Source organism: Microtus pennsylvanicus, chromosome 1 (assembly GCF_037038515.1).
Source record: "Microtus pennsylvanicus isolate mMicPen1 chromosome 1, mMicPen1.hap1, whole genome shotgun sequence".
Lineage (NCBI taxonomy): Eukaryota > Metazoa > Chordata > Mammalia > Rodentia > Cricetidae > Microtus > Microtus pennsylvanicus.
In genome coordinates, this window is record NC_134579.1 from 116,251,456 (window position 1) to 116,270,306 (window position 18,851).

The 18,851-nt window shown below is 42.3% G+C and overlaps 2 protein-coding genes across 11 annotated transcripts in view; one reads left to right on the forward strand and one right to left on the reverse strand.

Annotated features, from left to right (window-relative positions):
- Hectd4 (HECT domain E3 ubiquitin protein ligase 4) overlaps window positions 1–18,851 on the reverse strand; it is a 186,293-nt gene that overhangs the window by 159,044 nt on the left and 8,398 nt on the right. The window lies entirely within an intron of this gene.
- On the forward strand, window positions 17,646–18,570 carry LOC142840873 (dnaJ homolog subfamily C member 17-like). The gene is given in 2 exon segments (XM_075957522.1): window positions 17,646–18,344; window positions 18,347–18,570. Coding segments are annotated over 2 exon segments (885 nt in total). The 5' UTR covers window positions 17,646–17,653; the 3' UTR covers window positions 18,541–18,570.

An 18,851-nucleotide genomic window follows, 5' to 3' on the forward strand; every position in this document is an offset into this window, starting at 1 on the left:
AGATCCTGCAGGACTCAAAGGAAGAAAAAAAAATAAAGAAAACCAAGAGAAGCCAGGCAGTGATGGTACATACCTTTAATGCCAGTACTCAGGAGTCAGGATCACTGAATTCAAGGACAGCCTGGTCTATAGAGTGAGTTCCAGTCAAACCCTGTCTCGAAAAACCAAAAAGAAAAGAAAACCAAGAGAGCTGGGTATGTTATTGTACACCATTAGTACCAGCACTTGGGAGGCAGAGAGGCAGATGGATCTTTGTGAATGAGACTAGCCTGGTCTACATAGTGAGACCTAGGAAAATTGAGGCTGTACAGAGACACATACCTCAAAAAATAAATTAGATAGATAAATAGATAGATAGACAGACAGACAGGCGGGCGGATGGATGGATGGATGGATGGATGGATGGAAAAACACATACATAAATACATAACTAAGTATTTTTTAAAAAGGAATACCAAGCCGGGTGGTGGTGGCACACGCCTTTAATCCCAGCACTCGGGAGGCAGAGGCAGGCGGATTTCTGTGAGTTCGAGACCAGCCTGGTCTACAAAAGCTAGTTCCAGGACAGGCTCCAAAACCACAGAGAAACCCTGTCTCGAAAAACCAAAAAAAAAAAAAAAGGAATACCAAGAGTCAGGAATGGGGAATAAAGTTAAGTAAACTTCAGGAACTACCTTCCATTTCCATTCCCTCCTGCTAACCATCAATGTTCATGGAGCACACACTGGACTCTTAGTGTGGATCTATGCTTCACAAGCTTCCTTACACTCCAATGATCCGAGGAGAAAGACATCACTCTGGTCCATAAAGCAGTGAAGCTCAGAGCAGAGCCCATGGCAGGTGGTGAGAACTGCTGACTTACAACATAAGGACAGTATGTTGTCCCAAGCTGTGTTTGCTCTTGTGCCAATTGCTTGCCAGATGAACCTATAAACACATTCCATTTAGATGAGTGATAGGACAATACATATAATGCTGTGTTTGAGCCCCACCCCCAGAAATAGCTCTCTTATTAGTTTATCAGGCCATAGAGATGATAGGCCATGAAATAAATGCTGAGATATGGTGAATTTGTATAAAAAGTTGAACATTTTAAAGATCAAGAATTCGAACGGGTGGTGGTGGCGCACGCCTTTAATCCCAGCACTCGGGAGGCAGAGGCAGGCAGATCTCTGTGAGTTCGAGACCAGCCTGGTCTACAAGAGCTAGTTCCAGGACAGGCTCCAAAGCCACAGAGAGACCCTGTCTCGAAAAACCAAAAAAAAAAAAAAAAAAAAGAATTGGAACTGAAGGTGGAAAAACCTCTTTTTAAATTTTATATTTAGGGGCTGGAGAGATGGCTCAGAGGTTAAGAGCATTCATTGCCTGCTCTTCCAAAGGTTCAGAGTTCAATTCCCAGCAACCACATGGTGGCTCACAACCATCTGTAATGGGGTCTGGTGCCCTCTTCTGGCCTGCAGGCATACACACAGACAGAATATTGCATACATAATAAATAAATAAATATATTTTTAAAAAATTTATATTTAGGAGACTGGAGAAATAGCTCGGTAGTTAAGAGCACTGGCAGCTCTTCTACATCTGGGTTCAATTCCCAGCATCCACGTGGCAATTCACAATTGTCTGTAATTCCTGTTCCAGGTTATCTGACACCCTCTCCTAGCCTTCACAGATACTTAGGTATACACATACTATACAGACATACATGTAGGCAAAACACTCATACACAATAAAGTAAATAGATCTATCACTGGCAGTGGAGGCACACACCTTTAATCCCAGCAGTTGGGAGGCAGAGGCAGGAGAATGTCTGACTTCGAGACCAGCCTGGTCTACAGAGCAAGTTCCTGAACAGTCAGGGCTATTACTAAGAAAAATCTTATCTCAAAAAACAAAAACAAACAAAAAAGTAAATACATTTTTTTAATATTTATTTATTTATTATGTATACAATATTCTGTTTGTGTGTATGCCTGAAGGCCAGAAGAGGGCACCAGACCTCATTAAAGATGGTTGTGAGCCACCATGTGGTTGCTGGGAATTGAACTCAGGACCTTTGGAAGAGCAGGCAATGCTCTTAAACCTCTGAGCCATCTCTCCAGCCCCAAGTAAATACATTTTTAAAAATAATAAATTTTATATTTAGTCAAATCACTATAGTACAGGAAAAAAAATGATCAGAACAAACTTGTTTAACTCAAGAGCTGTTATACAAAGGATCCATATTAGGAAGTCCTGTGCTTCACTGAGGTGACCCAGCATCTCTATTTGCATAAGGAAGTGTAGAAGCAGAATAAAGCACTGGCCATTTTTGTTTGGTTGGTTTGGCTTTTAGTTTTTGTTTTGAGACAGGATTTCTCTGTGTAGCCCTGGCAATCCTGGAACTCCCTCTGTAGACCAGGCTGGCCTCAAACTTGATATGGGAGTCCCCTCTGTATGCTGTGATTATCATAAATGAACAAAGAAACTGCTTTGGGGGCTGGAGAGATGGCTCAGAGGTTAAGAGCACTGGCTGCTCTTCCAGAGGTCCTGAGTTCAATTCCCAGCAACCACATACATAGTGGCTCACAACCATCTGTAATGAGATCTGGTGCCCTCTTCTGGTGTGCAGTCATACATGCAGGCAGAATGCTGTATACATAAGAAATAAATAAATCTTAAAAAAAAAAAAAGAAACTGCTTTGGACCTATAGCAGGGCAGAACTTAGCTAGGTGGGGAAATATATATATTGTGTGTGTGTGTGGTAAATAAAAGAAACAGGGTCAAAAATGCCAACAGTGGAAAGATTATGGCTGGCTTTTAAAATCTCCATTTTCATGCATACAATAACCACAGATTATCTCTGAATAGGAATGGAGAGGACACTGTTATAGGAAAATCACTAGACTATGATGACATCTAGCAAATAAGGTACGCTATGAAACAAAATAAAATTTGTTTCTTTAAAAATTACAGAGAAACACAGAAACACTTCAAAATAATGTTAAAGTCCTATTCATGACATCAAGTCAATCTCTAGTAGTCTAACTGGCAAACAGAAGCCTTGCTTCTAGGAACAAGTCGGAGGAAAACACACAGCTTTGCTTTACTTGTTGATGTATGAGTTTCAACTTATCCTTGCTGAGAACAGATGGCAAAAGAAATTGGCCCAGGGTGTCACTATGACTGTACAAATATGGTGGTCATCAGGAAATACATTATTCTTCATTTCAACCTTTTCCTAGAAACAATGCCTGGATGTTGTGGAGTGAAAACAGGTGAGCAGGTGTGGGAGGATTTTATTTTTGGCAAGAGCTGATGGCAAAGAAGAACACTGAATGTGCTGCTTTCTACTTAATTTCAAAGATGCAATAAGGAAGGTTGGAAATACCTTGAATAATTTTTTATCTCTAAACGTCACTGTAATTTTAGAAAGGTTACTGGTAGTAAGAATATAGTACTTTTATTTTTGTATAAAATGTCTTCTCAAAATTCAAAGCCTAAGCCGGGTGGTGGTGGTGCATGCCTTTAATTCCAGCATTTGGAAGAGACAGATGACTCAGAATTCAAAGCCAGCCTGGTCTACAGAGTGAGACACCTTGGGAGAAGGGTTGAGAGGGGACCTAAAATAAACATGATATACTTACAGTATACCCAAACAATAAAGATAATAAGAATCTCTGTAGAAATAACAGTGTCAGTGAGATAGCCCAGTAGGTAAAGGCACTCACTCACCACCAGGCCTGAGGGTCTGAGTCTTAGTCCCCTAGACCTACAAGGCAGGAGGAGAGAAGTGAGTCCTGAAAGTTGTCCTCTGACCTCCACACACATGACATAGCATGTGTGTGCACATACACCACACATAGCAAATAAACAATAAGAGAAAACATTATTTCGTATAGTTCCTCCAGCTTTGGTTTTGGAGAATTTTACAGCATAGCTGTCATGCTCTCTTATGTCTACACAGGCTCAAGAATTTGCTTCTGGAGTTTCAAAGCATCTATTTTGGTTTTCTTTCTCAAAGATGCATGCTAACCAGGAGCCCACCAGTGAAACAAACCACCTTAATCTATTATGTCCTTCTAAGCATTACATGTTAGCATTCTTAGATGAATCCAGTCTTTAAGACACACTCTTGACACTCACTGTGCACACCCAGGCTGTTCTGCCATGATACTGACCCACATGCCCCTTACAGCAGACTGTCCTTTGTTCCAGGTCACTAGGTCTCTTAATAAGTTACTAGTCAGTTCTTCTGGTTAACTGGTTAACATGACTAGTTTGGTAAATCAAACCAAATAGTAAGTATGGCTCCGTAGACATTTATGACCTAAGAAAGAGTGCTTTCATGGTAGCGATCCAGGAAAGGAAATGGCAAAGAAGTCATCTCCCCCATGCAAAATGTGCAGTCGGCTGGGTCGCTGGGTACCTGGTTTCCTACTCTATAGGAAGAGCATTACACCTGGCTTGTTTTCTTTGATACTGATATGTAAACTATATCAACAGAAGAATTTACTTTTTATTTGACATGAGGTCTCATATAGGCCAGGCTAGTCTCCAGTTTGAACTTCTAACCTTCTGAGTGCTTAGATTATAATCATATGGCACCCCACGCCTCACTTTAGAACAGGAGGAGTTCTACAAAGGGATGGAGCCCCTCCACCTCAGTGGGGTAACATTAGCATCTTTCCATTTGTGTAAACAACTCTCAATGCAGAGTAAAGGAAAAGGTTAGTCTTGGTGGTAAGGGAATGAATCTGATAGTAAACCTGAAGCAGGCACCTGTCTGTCTATGTAGGAGCATCAGATAGCCAGACCTTGAAGCTCTGCCCAATTTGCCACTATCAGTTTCAGAGAGAATTCAAATTTCCTTTTTCCAAAGTAATTAGAGTGTAAGCAAGAAGAAAGCTCCTGGTGCAGGAAGGGGAGAGGGCTCCAGGACTAGTTACCCAGTCAGAAGTGTGGTTGGACAATATCAAGGCTCTCCAAACACAAAGGGCGGAGTAAGGTTGCACAGTTTGCATCTGCTGCCTGCCAGAACACAGATAAGGAAAAGGGTACAACTGGCTTCCTCCTCCTATCTCCATAACATGACTCACAACATGGACAGCTTCCTAGCTAAGCAATTTAAAAAATCTTTTAACGGCCGGGCGATGGTGGCGCACGCCTTTAATCCCAGCACTCGGGCGGCAGAGGCAGGCGGATCTCTGTGAGTTCAAGACCAGCGTGGTCTACAAGAGCTAGTTCCAGGACAGGCTCCAAAGCCACAGAGAAACCCTGTCTTGAAAAAAAAAATATTTTAACAGTGAAAACCCAAATGAGTGCTTTAGGAAAGAAGACTACTTAAGCAGATACACCAAAAACCATTTTAGAAAACTCTAGATCTATCTATAAACCATTGCTAGTGGCTACAGATACAGAGGATTTCACTTAAGTAAACAGAAAAGGATGGTTCGAGGTAGTTCAGCTGGTAGAATGCTTGCCTAGCATGCGCAGAGCCCTGGGTTTCATCCCCAGCACCACACAAAATGGGGCAATTGTGGTGCAAACCTACATTCAGTACTTGGGAGGTAGAGGAAGAGCACAAGTTCAAGGTCATCCTCAGCTAAGTGGTGAACTTGAGGCTAGTCTGGGTGACAGAAGAGTCTGTCTCACTCATTCAACTGGTAGAAAAGACACAGGGTAAAAACAAAAGGTGTTAGTTAACTTTCTGTGTTTGTATCCATGCCATTGAACAAATCATGAAATATCATAACATTTCTGGGAATAATATGCTGATGGACACAAGTTTCCATTTGCTAAGGATGTCAGCACACTATTTAGTAACAACATGAGTAAGCACTGCTTATGGACACTTAAAAGGCAATATTTTACAAGTGCCTCCCAAGTGTTGGTATTAAAGGCATGTGTCCCCTACTCAGCAACACTGGATTATTTTGAAAAATTCCAGTCAGGCGGTCTACAGAATGAGTTCCAGGACGGGTTTCAAAGTATCCAGACAAACTCTATCTCGAAAAACAAAACAAAACAAACAAACAAACAAAAATACTTTCACATACCAAAGCAAAACCCAATATAGAACCAACAGGATGGTTCAGTGGGGATAGGGTGTGTGTAATTGGGGACTCGCAGCCAAGCCTGACCACCTGGGTTCCATCCCTGAAACACACAGTAGAATGAGAAAACAGACTCTTACAGGTTGTCCAATGACATCCATGTGTATGCTCACACATATGCACTGGCACGCACACACACACACACACACACACACACACACACACACACACACACCAAAAAATAGAAACGTATATATATACAAGTAACTTCTAAACTTTAACTTAAGAAGTTAGGCTAAGGGCTGGAGAGATGGCTCAGTGGTTAAGAGCATTGCCTGCTCTTCCAAAGGTCCTGAGTTCAATTCCCGGCAACCACATGGTAGCTCACAACCATCTGTAATGAGGTCTGGTGCCCTCTTCTGGCCTGCAGACATACAGACAGAATATTGTATACATAATAAATAAATATTTAAAAAAAAGAAGAAGTTAGGCTAAAAAAGCCTTCATTTCCTATCCTAAGCTCTACCTGCTTGCTAATGATATTCAAAAATGCACCTTTTTAAATGTGGAGGATAGTCCTAGACAGCATTTAGACAATAGACTATGTGTTCAGCAAGATTAACAATTGTGGTTTTTTATATACTGGGTTCCTAGAGAGGCAATAAGAGGGAAAAACCAAGGAGTGCACCAAAGAAAGCCCTGTGAGAATGAGAGAGCCACATTTCAAATCTCAGAGCATTCTGGGTCCTCACTACAAAATTATATTCTCAACAATAATCTCTGCTAGCTGTTTCAAACTCTAGTTCAACTGCAAGTAGCATGTACCACTAAGAGATTGAAGCTGGGGCAGATGAAACGAGCTCAGCAATTAAGAGCATTTTCTGCTCTTGCAGAGGACCTGGGTTTGGTTCCCAGCAGCCATGTAAGTAAGGTGGTTTACAATCACCTCCAGTTCCAGAGGATTCTCGAGCCTCTGTGAGCATCTGCATTCACATGCACATATACTCATACACAGACATACGCACATACACATAAAAAAATAAATCAAAATTAATGAAAGAAAAAATGGCACTGTATAATAAAAGACTTAAAAAAAAAAGATGAGGGCCAGATGGTAGTGGCACACACCTTTAATTTCAGCACTTGGGAAACAAAGACAGGCAGATCTGTGAGTTTGAGGACAGCCTGATCTACAAGAGCTAGTTCCAGGACAACTTCCAAAGCAGCAGAGAAACCCTGTCTCAAAAAACAAAAAACAAAAAATGAATAGTGGTCTTCAATGACTTTTTAGAAATGTGTTATTCCATTTCATTATATGGGCAGATTCACCTGGCCACATTCTAAAGTTCCTATATAGACATGGATATTGGCCATTACCAAGCAAAAATATAATTCTTTAGGTTTCTTAACATTCAAACAATTCTTTTTTATTTTTTTGTTTCTTGAGACAGGGGACAGACAGGGTTTCTCTATGTAGCTTTCGAACCTGAAACCAGGCTGGCCTTGAACTCACAGAGACCTGCCTCTCTGAGTGCTGGGATTAAAGGTGCACACAACCACTGCCTGGCCCTCAAACAATTTTTTTGTTGTTTTGAGACAGTTTCTCGCATAGCCCCCTTCTGACCTCCAAAGTAGTAATAGTCAAGGAAGACCTCTTGCCTGCACTGATGGAGGAAGGTCATTGGTTAAAAAAATAAACTGCTTGGCTGGCTCTCATAGGTTAGAACACAGGTGGGTGGAGAAAACAGAACAGAACGCTGGGAGGAAGAGGAAGTGAGCTCAGACTCGACAGCTCTCCTCTCTGGAGCAGATGCCTCAGAGAGACACCATGCCTCTCTCCCGGGCAGACACACACAATGAAGCTCCAACCCAGGATGGAGGTAGGCTAGAATCTTCCCGGTAAGACTGGTGCTCACAGATTATTAGAGATGGGTTGATCAGGATATCAGAATTAGCCAGTAAGGGCTAGAGCTAAAGGGCCAAGCAGTGTTTAAAAGAATACAATTTGTGTGTTATTTCGGGGCATAAGCTAGCCGGTGGCGGGAGCTGGGTGGCAGAATGCAGCCCCACAGCTCCCACTACACCTGCACCTTCCCAAGTGCTAGGATTACCAGTCTTATCCACCACACTCAGTTTTTGCAGACATGGGGACTGAACCTAGGGCCTCCTGCACACTTGGCAAGCATTCGACCAAATGAAACACATCCCTAACCATCAAATAAGTGTTGATTTTTGTTTGTTTGTTTCTTTGATTTGGTTTTTCAAGACAGGGTTTCTCTGTGTATCTCTGGGTGTCCTGGAACTAGCTGGCAGACAAAGCTGGCCTTGAACTCACAGAGATCCACCTGCCTCTGCCTCCCTAGAGCTGAGATTAAAAGCGTGGATCACCACTAACCAGCCAAATAAGTATTTTTGTTTGTTTGTTAATTTACGAAGATGAAACATAGTAAGCAAAAGGCATTGCACCCCTAAGTGCTTCTCAAGGAGTTGGTTAGGAAGTCACCTGGCTTAGTCACTGACATCTCCAGAGACTCTTAGGAAAATGAAGTCTACCCCTCCACCGGTCTGCACCACAGTCTGTATTTATCGTCACAGATAAACTCAGCTACAATTTGATTGACTAAAATGCAAGGACAAGACAACTCCAATCCCAAAGAACATCAAAGAACTGCTAAAACTAAAAGGGCCATCTCGACTGGCAGAACACTGCACCCACACAGAGATGAGCCCCAGTCATACTGCAGTTATCACTACACTGCAGCTACCAGCTTTCCAAAGACCAACTAAAGTACTGCCAGGATATACACAACACTCATGGATAAAGTTAGCTGCTGTAAAGCTTGCTAAGAAGGGTACAACAGCATATTAAATGCTATAGTTAACAAGAATCAAAATATAATACGAAAAAAACATAATATGCATTATAGTTCCTCTTTTTTAAAAGGATTATTATGGTATGGTTAACTCATTCCTTTGATCCCAGCTTTCAGGAGGCAAAGGCAGGTAGATCTCACTGAGCTCAAACCAGCCTGATCTATACAGGCTAGCAAGAACTATAAGCCTCTATCTAAAAAAGGGGCGAGGGGCTAGGTTCTGGCTTAGTGACTAAGAACACTGGATGCTCTCCCAAAGGACCTGGGTTCTATTCCTAGAACACACATGGGAGCTCACAACCATCTGTAACTCCAGTTTCAGGGGATCTGACACCCTTTTCTGGCCTTCATAGCATCAGGGATGCATGTGGTACACAGATATATATTCAGGCAAGATATTTATATACACATAAAATACTCAAAAAAATATTTTTAAAAAAGATTTATGTCACCCAGTGGTGGTGCACACCTTTAATCGTGACACTCAGGAGGCAGAGGCAGGCATATCTGGGAGTTCAAGGCTAGCTAGCCTGGTCTACAGAGTTTCAGGACAGGCTTCAAAACTACACAGAGAACCCTGTCTCAAAAAAACAAAAAAAAAATTTATGTCTTAATTTGCTTTAATATTGCTATGATAAGACACAATGACCAAAAGCAATTTGTGTTTATTTAGCTTACAAGCCAAAGCAAGAACTCAAGCAGGACAGGAACCTAGTGGCAGGAATTAAAGCAGAAATCATGGAGGAATGCTACTTACTGACTTGCTCCTCCCTTTCTCTCCCTCCCTCACTCCTTTCTTAGATGTTTTGTCCATATGTCTGTCTATGCACCATATGAATGCCTGGTGCTTGTGGAAGTCAGAAAGTGTTGAATCCCCTAAGACAAAAGTTACGAACGGTCGTGAACCACCATGTGGTCCCCTGGAAGAGTCATCCTAGCTCTGAGCACATTTGCACTCTGCAGTCACTCAGCTTTCTTTCTCATATAACCCAGGGTCACTGCCAAGAGGTAGCATTTCCTGTAGTGAGCTGGGCCATCCCACATCATTCATTAATCAAAAAGAAAAGATCTCAGGCCGGGCGGTGGTGGCGCACGCCTTTAATCCCAGCACTCGGGAGGCAGAGGTAGGCGGATCTCTGTGAGTTCGAGACCAGCCTGGTCTACAAGAGCTAGTTCCAGGACAGGCTCCAAAACCACAGAGAAACCCTGTCTCGAAAAATCAAAAAAAAAAAAAAAAAAAGAAAAGATCTCTATAGACTTGCCTACAGGCACAATCTGATGGAGGCTTTTGTTTTGTTTTGTTTCGTTTCGTTTTTTTGTTTGTCTGTTTTTCCGAGGCAGGGTTTCTCTGTGTAGCTTTGGAGCCTGTCAAGGAACTTGCTCTGTAGGCCAGGTTGGCCTAGAACCCTGCTCTTCCCAGATAATTCTCACTTAATTTAAAATTAAAAAAAAAACAGCCATGATAATTCTTTTTAATTAGGTATATGTGTGCGTGTTTGTGTATGGGTATGTGAACATAAGTGTGGGTGCACTTGGAGACCAGAGGAGAGACAAATCTGGAGCTGGAATTACAGGCAGTTGATAGCCACTCCACATGAGTGATGATAACAGAATTTGAGTCCTCAGCAAGAGCTCTTAATCTGTGCTGTCTCTCTAGCCCACTATATATTTCTGTGTGTATCTTTTTCTTCAACATGAAGGTAAATTCATATTTTGTTTATTATTGCCGTGTGTGTGTGTGTTTGTGGAGGCATACACATGCCACTGTACACGTGTGGCAGTCAAGACAACTCTGTGGAATTGGTTCAGCCGTTCGGCCTTTACAGGGATTTCAGGAATCAAACTCACGTCACCAGACGTATACAACAAGCCTCTTTACCCCCTGATCCCTCTAGGTAACAAGCATCTTTCCCACTGGCACCACAGTGGGGAAATTTTTAATAAGTTATTTGTGTTTGAAATCAAAGCAGAGTTGAGCTAAGGGATGCAGTTCTGTTGGTAGAATATTTGACTAGCACACAGGAAGTCCAGGTTTTGATCCCCAGTACCACAGAAACTAGTCATGGGGGCACATGCCTCTGACTCCAGTACCTGGGAGGGCATCATAGGAGGATGAAGAATGCAAGGACAGCTTCTGTTATATGGCAGAGTTCTGAACCTGCCTCGGTTACAAAATAAGATCCTGTCTAAGAGATGGGGGGCAGGGAGTGTGCACTGGTGACTTCTGCTTTAAATAACAATGGACATGACTGAAAGAACATGTTAGCATAGCTGCTCTGCATCGGCAGATGGCTTAATGAATGTGTGAACACATGCAAAAACTTTTAACACTTAAACATTTTCTATCACCAAAGAATTTGTGTTTGAAGCATCATCATCTCCGAATGATGATCCCCTGAGAGGCAATTCTCAGTAACTAAGTATCTTGAGTAGCCTGATATGTCAACACAGGAAAAAAAAAAAAAGACAATGGAGAGAAAGGAAAATATTAGACTATATAAGAGACTATATAAGAGATCCCTTTATAAAAATTCTTGAGCTTAAGCCTACAGGAATAAATTACACTTTGTCCCATGAGTTTATAGTAAAAATAACCAACACTATTATTCTTGTTGAAGACAAGACCAAAGCAGTATATACCAATTTAACTATCAATAAAAACAATAACTTAATTTTTCAAAGTTTTAAAGAAATTGAAGGATAGCTATTCATCCATGCTAATGCATGGTTTTAGAAGGTACCATGCCACCTGGACGGCGGTGGTGCACATCTTTAATCCCAGCACTCGTCTTTAATCCCAGCACTCGGGAAACACAGACAGAAGGATGGATCTCTGGGAGTTCAAGGCCAGCCTGGTCTAAAGAGTGAGTTCTAGGTGAGGCTCCAAAGCTACACAGAGAAACCTTGTCTCAGGGAAAAAAAGAATGTACCATGCCAGTTAAAGAATCCAGTATTTCAACTATAATGGGTGCTTCATTATCAAAGCTTACACCCCACATATGGTGTTTTTATTAAATGTCAAAAGCTAGTTGCTATTTTGGGCAAGTTCCCTCATTCATTTCATTCATTTATTTCATTTATAACTATCATTTACCCTCACAGAAGAATAGTTCATAAACAAAAAGTGGAAGATTTTAGCTTTGTTTTTGAGGTAATGTCTCATGTAACCCAGGCTGACCTCAAACTTACTTTGTGGCCAAGGATAATTTTTTTGTTGTTTTTGTTTTATTTCATTTTGTTTTTTGAGAAAGGGTTTTTCTGTGTAGTCATGAATGCCCTGAGACATGTTCTGGCTGGCCTTGAACTCAGAGATTCATCTGTCTTTGCCTCTTGAGTACTGGAATTAAGGGCATGTGCCACCACCACTTGGCGCCAAGGATAATTTTTAAAGTCTTATCCTCATGCTTCCATCTCCCAAGTGCTCAAATTACAGGTATAACAATTACATATCCAACATATCCAATTTTATGTGATGCTGGGGATGGAACCCAGGACCTCATACATGCTAAGCAAGCATTTTACCAAATGAGCTACATGACCAGCTCCAAGGAGTAGAAGTTCTGGTAAGTGGCAGTGCTGGGCTAAAAGTCATCTAGTGCTGTTGGTAGTTATACCTAGCTTCTTCCATGTCCACACACAACCCAGAAGATTCCTTGGGTCTGAAATTCCAGGTTGACACCAAGTACATCATCATCCTTTAAATCCTTGGGAATGACAGCCTATACAGCTCATAGTATGAACTCCAAAAATGACAGGTAGGGAAGGAGAGCAGCTAAGTGCTACATCTACCTGGGTTGAGCAAGGCCCTGGGAACTACCAAGGGTAGAGAGAAAAAAAAAGCACCTAGTTTAAATGGCGTTCAAAGCAAACTGGTTATACAACAGAACATTTGTGTCAAGCAGTGGTGGTGCCCACCTTTAACCCTAGCACTAGGAAGGCAGAAGGAGAATCTCTGTGAATTCGAGGTCAGCCAGGTCTACAGAGTGAGTTCAAGAACAGTCAAGACTACACAAAGAACCATCTAGAGGTTGAAGAAAAAAAAAACAACTTAGAACATTTGCTGTGCTGTGCATGAAGATGCCAGTGCTGCACCAGATACATACTTATCTCTTAGCTCCAGAGCAGGAAGGGGGAGGTGTGGGCACCAAATAGAAGGACTTTGAGAGGCTGGACATAGTGGTGTACACCTGCAATTTCAGCACTAGTAATGCCAAGAGCTCCAGGATAGTCAGGGCCACACAGAGAAACCCTGTCTTAAAAAACAAAAACAACAACAACAACAACAAAAAGTGCTTCCTGGGCAAGACATATGTCTCAGCAGACAAGAGCACTGGCTGCTCTTACAGAGGACCAAGATTAGAATCCCAGCACCCACATGGCCACTCAAAAACATCTCTTCAGGGCTGGAGAGATGGCTCAGTGGTTAAGAGCATTGCCTGCTCTTCCAAAGGTCCTGAGTTCAATTCCCAACAACCACATGGTGGCTCACAACCATCTGTAAAGAGGTCTGGCGCCCTCTTCTGGCCTTCAGGCATACAGACAGAATATTGTATACATAATTAATAAATAAATAAATAAAACATCTCTTCAGCTCCAGGACATCTCCTTCCCTCCTCTGGCCTCCAAGGACACCAGGCACAGAGATGGTGCACAAATATACATGCAGGCAAAGCAACCTTAAACATAAAATTAAAAAAAAAAAAAAACTTAAAAAAAAAAAAACAGCAGGGGCTGAGGAGATGGCTCAGTGGTTAAGAGCATTGCCTGCTCTTCCAAAGGTCCTGAGTTCAATTCCCAGCATCCACATGGTGGCTCACAACCATCTGTAATGAGGTCTGGTGCCCTCTTCTGGCCTGCAGGCATATACACAGACAGAATATTGTATACATGATAAATAAAATAAATATTTAAAAAAACAAACAAACAAACAGCACCAAGCAGTGGTGTATATACCTTTAATCCCAGCACTCAGGAGGCAGAGGCAGGCGGATCTCTGTGAGTTTGAGGCCAGCCTGGTCTACAAAAGCTACAGAGAAACCCTGTCTCAAAAAAATCCAAAAAAAACAAAAACAAAAAAAACAAAAAACAAACAAACACACACATAGCAGGGTCTGGTGACACAAACTCATAAAATAAGAAGGCTGAAGGAGGAGGACCATGAGTTAGTTGATGGTTGGTCTAGTTTACATAAGCAAGGCCTTATCTCAGAAAGAAAAAAGACAAATACGAATGAAGGATGGAAGAGAGGGATGAAGGATGGAAGAGAGGGTTGGAGGGAGGGAAGGAGAGAAACCAGGGAGGAGAGGGGAGGGGAAATGAGGGAAGACAAGAGACAGGAGCAAAACAAAGTAAATATATCAACTGTCACAGGACGTAAGAGGTCCTGGCTTTTCTATGCCATCCAGTAAATAACTACATGTGTTGCATTAGACTTCGTACATCTGCAATCAGTAATACAAACCACAAATACACACGAAGACATACAGAACACAAGACACTCATTATAAATATAAACCAAATGTCAACATTTTGTTAGCATAAAACCACTACTTGAATGAAACATCTGCAGTTGTTAGAGTTCCTAAACCTATAATTTGCATGAAATAGTTTGCAAATTATGCATTTCCTTATTGCTAACCTAAAATTGTCACACACATGCTTTGACCTAGTAATGCAAAATGTTGGGGTGAAACACTGGGAATTCAGATGCATGACTCCAAAGTTTCCCATTATGGAACATGAACTTCAAAGTTCTACATAAATAGTCAACACTACTAGGAGAGAAATCATATGGCACAATTAATATGCCTTTATGTTATAACCTGTCTGAATGAAAATGAAAAAAAGAACTAAGAAAGGAAGGATATGACTGATCCTGGGTTTTAGCATCAGATAAATTAATAATAATAAATAATAATAGAAAGGAGATGACTACTCCTAAGTATGGTGGAGGAGAAAGTTTATTATAGACAAAAGGGAGAACACAGAGACAGGGACATCTGGGAGAGTCCAGAGGGAACATGGCTAGACTGAGCCAGACCATGTGAGAAGATGGGGAGAGGAGAGCTAGGAGGAGACCAAGATGCCAGGAAGGTAAAAGGGTAGACCAAAAGAATATAGATAACCATAAAGGCTGGATTATGGTGGGGGTGGGGTATGCCAGACATACCCTGTAACAGGTAAAGGACCAAGAGATGCAGGGAGAACCTGGTGGCCAGGTTCACTTTGATGTGTTAAATAGGCACCTCAGCCTTTTGTCATTTGTCCTGGGTTTAAGACCTAACACTGATAGTAGGGATATTTTGCAGGAACATACCTTAACAATCACAACAAACTTCTAATTCAAACATATAAATACTAAAACTCTGACTTCAGTTCCAGGGCGTTTATTTGTTTGCTTTTCAAGATAGGGTTTCTCTGTGTAGCTTTATGTAGCTGTCCTGGAACTAGCTCTTGTAGCCCAGACTAGCCTCAAACTCACAGAGATCCACCTGTCTCTGCCTCCCGAGTGCTGGGATTAAAGGCGTACGCCACCACTGACCGGCTAAGTTCCAGAGCTTCTAAAACCCTCACAAATACATGTAGGCAAAACATCAATGATCATAAATCTTTTTGTAAAAAAAATCATTTAATCTCAGCAATTGGAAGGTAGAAGTAGATGGACCTTTGTGAGTTCCAGGCCAGTCAGGGCTACATAGTGCTACATAGTGAAATCCTGTCTTTAAAAAAAAAAAAAAAAAAAAACAAAACTAAGGGCCAATTAGATAGTGGATGGGTAAAAGCACTTACCAGGAAAGCCTGACACCCCAAATTTGATCAGGGAACACAACAAAGGTGGAAGAAAACCAACTCCACAAAGTTGTCCTCTGACCTCCATGCATGCCTCTATCTCCTCACACAAATTCCACATAACACACATAGTAACAACAAATTTATTTATTTATCTTACTTATTTTGGCTTTCCAATACAGAGTCTTCCTGTGTAGCTCTGGCTGTCCTGAAACTCACTCTGTAGACCAGGCTGACCTAGAACTCAGTGATCCACCTACCTCTGCGTCCAAGTGCTGGGATTAAAGGCATGCACCACCACTGCCCAGCCAACAAAAGATTTTTTTCTTCTATTTTTTTCCTTTTTGGTTTTTCAAAACAGGGTTTCTTTGTATAACAGCTCTAGCTGTGCCTGAAACTTGCTCTGTAGACCAGGTTGGATCACAGAACGCCTGCCTCTGCCTCTTCAGTGCCAGAATTAAAGGCGTGTGCCACCACCCATTCAGCAACAAAAATTTTTAAATCTTTTGAATTCCTATAAATGTGTATTGTAAAATAACAGCTTTGAAGAAATTTCAGTAATGTCACAATTACAATACATTCATGAATTACCATGCAACCATGAAAGTTGTGTTTTAAATCTATTACAACAAAATGTACGCAATACATTAGTAAAGAACACAAAAGAGCCTGTCCTGGTGGTGCACCCCTTTAATCGCAGCACTGGGGAGGCAGGGCTGTCAGATCTCTAAACTTTAAGCTAAGTTTGGTATATATAATAGACTCAAAAACAAACAAAATTTTAAATACAGAATTACAGGTAGCATATAATCATTGTTTTCTATACATAAAAATGAGCTGAAGAAGAAAATAATAGTAAAAATAAACCTAATTTTTCTCTAATTGGTATTATCCCAGGCTACTTATTGTCTCTCTCATACACCCCATATTTTGTTTCTACAGTATCTCCATATTAATTCTTTAAGGCCAAAAGGTACACACAACAAATACAACACAATTAATATCAGCCTCCTTAACACTCCAAAGTATGCAGACTAACACTTACATTAACATTACATTAACAAGAAAACTTTAAATTTTTTTTTTTTAAGTTTTTGAGATAGAGTAGCCCTGGCTGTCCTGGAACCAGCTCTGTAGACCAGACTGGCCTCAAACTCACAGAGATCTGCCTGCCTCTACCTCCCAAGTGCTGGGATTAGAGGCATGTGCTCTCATTGCCCAGTTTAAAAAAAATTATTAGATTATTTATTGGGAATGGGGGTGGGGTGTGCACTTGCTACAGTGTGCCTGTTAAGATTAGAGCACCTTTAGAGGGAGTCCTTTCTCTCCTTCCACCATGTGGGTCCTAGAAATCTAACTCAGATCATCAGGCTGGGCATCAAGCGCAGTCCATAAAATGGAACTTTTTGGGGGGGAGGAGGGATTTCGAGACAGGGTTGCTCTGTAGCTTTGGTGCCAGTCCTGGAACTAGTTCTTGTAGACCAGGCTGGCCTCGAACTCCCAGAGATCAGCCTGCCTCTGCCTCCCGAGTGCTGGGATTAAAGGCATGCGCCACCAACACCTGGCTAAAATGGAACTTTTTAATGGAATCTAGTTCAGCTAAACCCCTTCAACATCCCTAGCCCATCACAAACTACAAAAATCTTCCTTCTTTCTTGCTTACATATGAGCGTAGATTTATTATTTAGATTACTGGCTAAAATAAATATATGCCAGGAGATGAATAAGACCAAACACAAGCAAGGTACTCTGAAGCAAAGAAAGAAAGAAAGAAAGAAAGAGAGAGAGAGAGGGAGGGAGGGAGGGAGGGAGGGAGGGAGGGAGGGAGGGAGGGAGGGAGGGAGGGAGGAAGGAAGGAAGGAAGGAAGGAAGGAAGGAAGGAAGGAAGGAAGGAAGGAAGGACTGACTGACTGACTCCTGGGAATTGTAGTATCAATTCGGACAGGGCTAGAACCATGGCGGTGACTAAAGAGCTCTTACAGATGGATCTGTACGCGCTGCTTGGCATTGAGGAGAAGGCATACAGGCAAAAAGCGCTCTCCTGCCACCCAGACAAAAATCCAGATAACCCCAGAGCAGCTGAACTCTTCCACCAGCTTTCCCAGGCCTTGGAGGTACTGACCGATGCTGCAGCCAGGGCCGCATATGACAAGGTGAGGAGAGCCAAGAAGCAGGCAGCAGAGAGGACCCAGCGACTTGATGAGAAAAGGAAGAAAGTGAAGCTAGACTTGGAGGCCAGGGAGCGGCAGGCCCAGGCCCAGGGGAGTGAGGAAGAGGAGGAAAGCCGGAGTACCACAGCACTAGAACAGGAGATTGCACGCCTTCGAGAAGAGGGTTCCCGTCAGTTGGTGGAGCAGCAAAGGCTGGTCCAGGAGCAGATCCGCCAGGACCGGGAGCAGAGGCTGCGAGGAAGAACAGAAAATACTGAAGGCAAAGGAACCCCCAAGCTAAAGCTGAAGTGGAGGTGCGAGAAGGAGGACGAGTCCCAAGGTGGCTACTCCAGAGATGTCCTCCTGAGACTTTTGCAAAAGTATGGAGAGGTTCTCAACCTGGTGCTTTCCAGAAAGACGGCAGGAAACGCCATAGTGGAGTTTGCAACTGTCAGGGTCGCGGAGCTGGCTGTCAGAAATGAAGTGGGCCTGGTGGACAACCTCTGAAGATTTCCTGGTTGGAGGGACAGCCCCAGGGCACAGTGGATCACAGTGATGCAGGGCTATCAAAGGGCTCAGTGCGGTCAGAAAGGGACTATGAGAGTCTTGTCATGATGCGCATGCGCCAGGCAGCTGAGCGCCAGCAGCTGATCGCACAGAAGCAGCAGGAAGATGAGGGGCAGCCCACATAGCCCCGGCTCCAGCTCTCCCACCCCACACACTTTTGTGCATCATCACTAATAAACTTTTATATATATATATATATATATATATATAGAAAAAAAAAAGAACATGAACCCCAGGCTGGAACCAAACAGATTCCAGCCTCTACTTTGTCACTACGATCTCTGTCAGATTACTTAATTTTTTGCCTATACCACAGTTTCTGCAACCAACCTCAGAAGGCTATTGTAGGGGATTAAATGGGACAAAAGTCATGAAGCACTTCACAAAAGCCTGGCATGAAGTACAATGTGCTGTTGCCATAGTGGTAGTAGAAGCG